Source organism: Physella acuta, unplaced genomic scaffold (genome assembly GCF_028476545.2).
Source record: "Physella acuta isolate Inbredline_101_S28 unplaced genomic scaffold, ASM2847654v3 ptg000491l, whole genome shotgun sequence".
In the NCBI taxonomy this organism is placed as follows: Eukaryota; Metazoa; Mollusca; class Gastropoda; family Physidae; genus Physella; species Physella acuta.
The window spans coordinates 1-8,650 of NW_026732010.1; the positions used below are offsets into that span (position 1 = coordinate 1).

Sequence of the window (8,650 nt, forward strand, 5' to 3'; positions counted from 1 at the left end):
TATAATATATATATATATATATATATATATATATATATATATATATATATATATATATATATATATATATATATATATATATATATATATATATATATATATAATATATATATATAACAAAGTGGTCAAGTGCCCCATCCGGCACTATCGGGGGGGCACTTACCAGCGCCGCAGGCCCTTCAAATTTGGCAGGTTCTTGCCTTGGGGCAATAGAACGCAGTCTACGAAGAGGGGGTCAAAACTGACCTTGACGTTTGCCAAACGACCCCCCTTGATATTTTGTGAGGTGGTAGAAGAACGCCTAGGGTTGTCAGGAAAAACTCTCCATACCTGGGAAAAATCTAGAAATTGGTCAAAACTGACCAGTCATATTTCTCAATATAATCTTTGTATTTTATGGTCAAAACAGATGGTAATTTCAAACACAAATTTAGGGTACTTAACCTCTGTATATCTGGCTAATTTTTTGCATGCACCTCTATAGATGACTAGACCGTATGGAAAAATCTATTGGTCAGACTAAAAGCCCTTGATGAGGGCTAAAAAGTGACTGTGATTAAATTCTCAATATATGTAATATATAGAATATATATATATATATAAATAAATATACAAACCATCCCCCTAATATTTTGTGAGGTCGTACCTGGAGGGTAACAAAGAAACTTTATTCCCATCGGAAAAACCGTTTAGGGTCGTTAGATTTGCCCAGATGCCGTATTTTCTTATATATTTAAACAATTATTTGTGAAAAAGTAAACAGACTAAATCATTGGTCTATGTACAGGGGAGGTAACTTTTTAAAATAATAATTATTAAATAATTTTCATACTATTTTAAAGAAAAAACAAAAATCACAAAGTATAGCATTCGTTTACCTCATTATAAATTAAATTATGTATTGTACTGAAATTGTGAAAATTAATTGCAAAAGTGAATATTATATAATATTTGATTTATACTATTATGAAAGCCTTTGCAGTTCTACAAAACTTGCGAGTAATAAGTATGCAAATACAGCTATTTTTAGAATACAAGAAATTACTTTAACTGTTTAAACTTAGGCCCTAACATAGTTTAATGAAAGCTTGTTTCGGCATTCTATAAATTAAGCATTTATTTTAGTTAACGTTTTAATTTTAGTAAAACATCAGCAATAATTTTAAACTGCAAGAAATATAAAGAATATATCAAATTTGAGCTTTTTATCTATAATATTAACTGTCATTGCCTTTAAAATGTATGTGCTGTTAAAAATAATGTTGTTACATTTTTTACAAATGTATGTACAGTAGCCTGTAGTTATCCCCTAGTTGGTAACTGGTCCTCTATCTCTCCATAGAAAGAAGCTTACTTTCACAGCTCTTTGGTAGTGGTTGGCATTTATCTACTCTGTTGCCTGACTGTGTTTTTCGGAACTCAAGAAAAAAAAGGTTCTATTTGCTTTAGAACTAGTTTCTAATTGTCAGGGATATTAACCTAAAAGGAAATTTAGTCTCCAAACTTTATTATACCAAACTTTCAGTACTTCACTTTAATTACCAACATTGAATTACTGAACTTTAATCAGAAAACTTAATGAGCAGGTGTCATTATGTCATGAGCAGGTGTCCTTATGGATAGCAAAGAACATGAGATGGGATTTTTTACAGGCATCAAAACAGTCTTCACCTACAGACCGTATCTCTGGGCTTCTCTCACTTTTTTGTTCTTAACTATAGCCATACAGGTAACTACATCAGTCACATAGCCATACACAGGTAACTACATCAGTCACATATCCATACAGGTAACTACATCAGTCACATAGCTATACAGGTAACTACATCAGTCACATAGCCATACAGGTAACTACATCAGTCACATAGCAATACAGGTAACTACATCAGTCACATAGCAATACAGGTAACTACATCAGTCACATAGCCATACAGGTAACTACATCAGTCACATATCCATACAGGTAACTATATCAGTCACATATCCATACAGGTAACTACATCAGTCACATATCCATACAGGTAACTACATCAGTCACATAGCAATACAGGTAACTACATCAGTCACATATCCATACAGGTAACTACATCAGTCACATATCCATACAGGTAACTACATCAGTCACATAGCAATACAGGTAACTACATCAGTCACATATCCATACAGGTAACTACATCAGTCACATAGCTATACAGGTAACTACATCAGTCACATAGCCATACAGGTAACTACATCAGTCACATAGCAATACAGGTAACTACATCAGTCACATAGCAATACAGGTAACTACATCAGTCACATAGCCATACAGGTAACTACATCAGTCACATATCCATACAGGTAACTATATCAGTCACATATCCATACAGGTAACTACATCAGTCACATATCCATACAGGTAACTACATCAGTCACATAGCAATACAGGTAACTACATCAGTCACATATCCATACAGGTAACTACATCAGTCACATATCCATACAGGTAACTACATCAGTCACATAGCAATACAGGTAACTACATCAGTCACATATCCATACAGGTAACTACATCAGTCACATATCCATACAGGTAACTATATCAGTCACATATCCATACAGGTAACCATCACATCACCTGTACCATCACATCATCACCTGTACCATCACATCACCTGTACCATCACATCACCTGTACCATCACATCACCTGCACCATCACATCAACTGTACCATCACATCACCGGCACCATCACATCATAACCTGTAGCATCACATCATCACCTGTACCATCACATCATCTGTACCATCACATCACCTATACCATCACATCACCTGTACCCTCACATCACCTGTACCATCACATCATCACCTGTACCATCACATCATCACCCATACCATCACACCATCACCTGTAGTATCGCATCATCACCTGCACCATCACATCACCTGTACCATCACATCACCTGTACCATCAGATCACCTGCACCATCACATCACCTGCACCATCACATCACCTGTACCATCACATCATCACCTGTACCATCACATCACCTGTATCATCACATCACCTGTAGCATCACATCACCTGTACCATCATATCACCTGCACCATCACATCATCACCTGTACCATCACATCACCTGTACCATCATATCACCTGTACCATCACATCACCTGTATCATCACATCACCTGTATCATCACATCACCTGTACCATCACATCACCTGTACCATCACATCACCTGTACCATCACACCATCACCTGTACCATCACATCACCTGTACCATCACACCATCACATGTACCATCACATCACCTGATGACTTGTGCTATTCACCAGACTGTCCAGGGGAACATCGCCTTGTTCTGTACCCACACACTGAAGGAGGGAGAGGAGTTCTCTAAATTTATTTTGGTCTTATTGGTCAGTCTACTACCTTAGTGGAGTTTTAGTGTAGTCATAGGTTGAGTGCACTCATAGGTTTAGTGCAGTCATAGGTTTAGTGCAGTCATAGGTTTAGTGCACTCATAGGTTTAGTGCACTCATAGGTTTAGTGCACTCATAGGTTTAGTGCACTCATAGGTTTAGTGCAGTCATAGATTTAGTGCACTCATAGGTTTAGTGCACTCATAGGTTTAGTGCAGTCATAGGTTTAGTGCAGTCATAGGTTTAGTGCAGTCATAGGTGTAGTGCAGTCATAGGTGTAGTGCAGTCATAGGTTTAGTGCAGTCATAGGTTTAGTGCAGTCATAGGTTTAGTGCACTCATAGGTTTAGTGCACTCATAGGTTTAGTGCAGTCATAGGTTTAGTGCACTCATAGGTTTAGTGCACTCATAGGTTTAGTGCACTCATAGGTTTAGTGCACTCATAGGTTTAGTGCACTCATAGGTTTAGTGCACTCATAGGTTTAGTGCAGTCATAGATTTAGTGCACTCATAGGTTTAGTGCACTCATAGGTTTAGTGCAGTCATAGGTTTAGTGCAGTCATAGGTTTAGTGCAGTCATAGGTGTAGTGCAGTCATAGGTGTAGTGCAGTCATAGGTGTAGTGCAGTCATAGGTTTAGTGCAGTCATAGGTTTAGTGCACTCATAGGTTTAGTGCAGTCATAGGTTTAGTGCACTCATAGGTTTAGTGCACTCATAGGTTTAGTGCACTCATAGGTTTAGTGCAGTCATAGGTTTAGTGCAGTCATAGGTTTAGTGCACTCATAGGTTTAACGCAGTCATAGGTTTAGTACAGTCATAGGTTTAGTGCACTCATAGGTTTAGTGCAGTCATAGATTTAGTGCACTCATAGGTTTAGTGCAGTCATAGGTTTAGTGCAGTCATAGGTTTAGTGCAGTCATAGGTTTAGTGCAATCATAGGTTTAGTACAGTCATAGGTTTAGTGCAGTCATAGGTTTAGTGCAGTCATAGGTTTAGTGCAGTCATAGGTTTAGTGCAGTCATAGGATTAGTGCTAACCACCCACCTAACCACCCAGCTAACCCAAACCACCCAGCTAACCACCCAGCTAACCATCTACCTAACCATCCACCTAACCATCCACCTAACCATCCAGCTAACCATCCACCTAACCATCCACCTATCCACCCAGCTAACCTTCCAGCTAACCATCCACCTAACCATCCACTGACCATCCAGCTAACCACCCAGATAACCGTCTAGCTAACCACCCAGCTAACCATCCAGCTAACCATCCAGCTAACCAACTGATAGGTTTAGTGCAGTCATAGGTTTAGTGCACTCATATGTTTAGTGCAGTCATAGATTTAGTGCACTCATAGGTTTAGTGCAGTCATAGGTTTAGTGCACTCACATGTTTAGTGCAGTCATAGGTTTAGTGCAGTCATAGGTTTAGTGCAATCATAGGTTTAGTACAGTCATAGGTTTAGTGCAGTCATAGGATTAGTGCAGTCATAGGTTTAGTGCAGTCATAGGTTTAGTGCAGTCATAGGTTTAGTGCTAACCACCCACCTAACCACCCAGCTAACCCAAACCACCCAGCTAACCACCCAGCTAACCATCCAGCTAACCATCCACCTAACCATCCACCTAACCATCCACCTAACCATCCAGCTAACCATCCACCTAACCATCCACCTAACCATCCAGCTAACCATCCACCTAACCATCCACCTATCCACCCAGCTAACCTTCCAGCTAACCATCCACCTAACCATCCACTGACCATCTAGCTAACCACCCAGCTAACCACCCAGATAACCGTCTAGCTAACCACCCAGCTAACCATCCAGCTAACCATCCAGCTAACCAACCAGCTAACCATCCACATAACCATCCACTGACCATCCAGCTAACCACCCAGCTAACCACCCAGCTAACCATCCACATAACCATCCACTGACCATCCAGCTAACCAACCAGCTAACCACCCAGCTAACCATCCACATAACCATCCACTGACCATCCAGCTAACCACCCAGCTAACCACCCAGATAACCGTCTAGCTAACCACCCAGCTAACCATCCAGCTAACCATCCACATAACCATCCACTGACCATCCAGCTAACCACCCAGCTAACCACCCAGATAACCATCCAGCTAACCATCCAGCTAACCACCCAGATAACCATCCAGCTAACCACCCAGATAACCATCCAGCTAACCACCCAGCTAACCCAAATGTTTTGTGCCCAACAGATTGTGTCTATTGTATCTATGCCAGGTTGGCATTTGATTTCTGGAAGATTTGGCAAGAAAAAAGCTTATGCTGCTGGCATGATAGTAAGATAAGAGTAGACCAGTCAGTTCAGTGAATGAGTGAGTGAATTAAAACTGTGTGAATAAGTGAGTGAATTAACACTAAGTAAATGAGTGAGTGAATTAACACTAAGTAAATGAGTGAGTGAATTAAAACTGCGTGAATGAGTGAGTGAATTAACACTAAGTAAATAAGTGAGTGAATTAAAACTGTGTGAATAAGTAAGTGAATTAAAACTGTGTGAATGACAGAGTGAATTAAAACTGCGTGAATGAGTAAATGAATTAACACTAAGTAAATGAGTAAGTGAATTAACACTAAGTAAATGAGTGAGTGAATTAACACTAAGTAAATGAGTGAGTGAATTAACACTAAGTAAATGAGTAAGTGAATTAACACTAAGTAAATGAGTGAGTGAATTAACACTAAGTAAATGAGTAAGTGAATTAACACTAAGTAAATGAGTAAGTGAATTAACACTAAGTAAATGAGTAAGTGAATTAACACTAAGTAAATGAGTGAGTGAATTAAAACTGCATGAATGAGTGAGTGAATTAACACTAAGTAAATGAGTGAGTGAATTAACACTAAGTAAATGAGTAAGTGAATTAACACTAAGTAAATGAGTAAGTGAATTAACACTAAGTAAATGAGTGAGTGAATTAAAACTGCGTGAATGAGTGAGTGAATTAAAACTGTGTGAATAAGTAAGTGAATTAAAACTGTGTGAATGAGTGAGTGAATTAACACTAATTAAATGAGTGAGTGAATTAAAACTGTGTGAATGAGTGAGTGAATTAACACTAAGTAAATGAGTGAGTGAATTAACACTAAGTAAATGAGTGAGTGAATTAACACTGTGTTCCTTGTATGTTCCCACAGTTGATGCTACCTATACTATTCACACAACTTTTTATGCCAGCTAATTCTAAAGAAATGTATTACTGTGTAATGGTTGTTGCTGGTCTAAGCATTTCTGTCAGCTTTCTTTTGCCTTGGTAGGTCATTGTTTGATTACATTTTGTTGTGTGTAGGTCATTGTTTGATTACATTTTGTTGTGTGTAGGTCATTGTTTGATTACATCTTGTGTGTAGGTCATTGTTTGATTACATCTTGTGTGTAGGTCATTGTTTGATTACATCTTGTGTGTAGGTCATTGATTGATTACATCTTGTTATGTGTAGGTCATTGATTGATTACATCTTGTGTGTAGGTAATTGATTGATTACATCTTGTGTGTAGGTCATTGATTGATTACATCTTGTGTGTAGGTCATTGTTTGATTACATCTTGTGTGTAGGTAATTGATTGATTACATCTTGTGTGTAGGTCATTGATTGATTACATCTTGTGTGTAGGTCATTGATTGTTGATACCTTGAACCATTAGCTGCCAATTTTCCTCCCATTGATTAGGTCCGTGTTGCCAGATGTATTGGACTTGTACACAATAGAAAAGAATGTTCGCCATGATGCTGTCTTCTACTCATTTTATGTTTTTTTTAACAAAATAGCTTCTGGGATAGCATTGGCTGTATCACAGTTGGCATTAGAGTAAGGCTCTTATAGGCTACATATGTATGTGTGTATATATATATATATATATATATATATATATATATATATATATATATATATATATATATATATATATATATATATATATATATATGTATATACATATCTATAATATAGATCATTTTGTGTTAACAAATGTTAAAAGACCATTACAATAATAGCTATACGTTTAAATACCAGGTTTATGTGATGTTTGTGTACCATGTTTGGTGGCTATGTAAACGGAGAATGTTTATGTGATGTTTGTGTACCAGGTTTGGTGGCTATGTAAGCGGAGAATGTTTATGTGATGTTTGTGTACCATGTTTGGTGGCTATGTAAGCGGAGAATGTTTATGTGATGTTTGTGTACCATGTTTGGTGGCTATGTAAGCGGAGAATGTTTATGTGATGTTTGTGTACCATGTTTGGTGGCTATGTAAGCGGAGAATGTTTATGTGATGTTTGTGTACCAGGTTTGGTGGCTATGTAAGTGGAGAATGTTTATGTGATGTTTGTGTACCAGGTTTGGTGGCTATGTAAGCGGAGAATGTTTATGTGATGTTTGTGTACCAGGTTTGGTGGCTATGTAAGCGGAGAATGTAAGCAACCCGACTCTGTGGCTGAAACCTTGAGGCTGCTGGTGACACCCGGCCCAGTTGTTCTAGTCCTGCTTGCCCTCATCTGCCTGTACAAATATCCCATCGATGAGGAGCGCAGGCTGTGGATCAGAGATCAAATCACTACCATGACTCTTGAGTAAGTGACATGACTCTTGAGTAAGTGACATGACTCTTGAGTAAGTGACATGACTCTTGAGTAAGTGACATGACTCTTGAGTGACTCTCATGACTCGTGAGTGTTAGTCTAGCAATACACATTAATACTTTAGTAAAAAATATTTTCACTTTTGCTGAACACACAAGTTAACCTTGATATCTGTACACATCTTCTCACATTAACCTTGATATCTGTACACATCTTCTCATGTTAACCTTGATATCTGTACACATCTTCTCATGTTAACCTTGATATCTGTACACATCTTCTCATGTTAACCTTGATATCTGTACACACCTGACGTTAACCGTGATATGTGAAGCAATTTACAACTTAACCTTGTCAAGTGCTGACTGTTTAAATCTGACCTTGACTTTTATTCCAGAATTGAAAAAAGCACAGTGCCTTGGGTAGACACAAGTAAAAGCTATGAAAGTATGAAGCCTGTATCTGATACTGAGATGTAGATGATTGTCTTTTGATGTGGATCAGTTGTGTAGAAACTTAACGTGTTAATCACTATAAATTGTTAAGTATAAACTGTTATATTATACTGATAAAGATAAATTGTTATATTACACTGATAAATATAAACATATATGATGTTGT

The 8,650-nt window shown here is 37.8% G+C and overlaps 1 protein-coding gene across 1 annotated transcript; it reads left to right on the forward strand.

The window, feature by feature from the left end:
• Window positions 1-1,342: 1,342 nt before the first annotated feature.
• LOC131944414 (sodium-dependent lysophosphatidylcholine symporter 1-B) lies at window positions 1,343-8,650 on the forward strand (the record flags this gene model as incomplete). Its single annotated transcript, XM_059305007.1, is given in 8 exon segments — window positions 1,343-1,433; window positions 1,608-1,729; window positions 3,321-3,404; window positions 5,645-5,728; window positions 6,588-6,703; window positions 7,122-7,259; window positions 7,838-8,020; window positions 8,427-8,650. Coding segments are annotated over 8 exon segments (900 nt in total), but the record flags the coding sequence as incomplete, so codon positions are not given.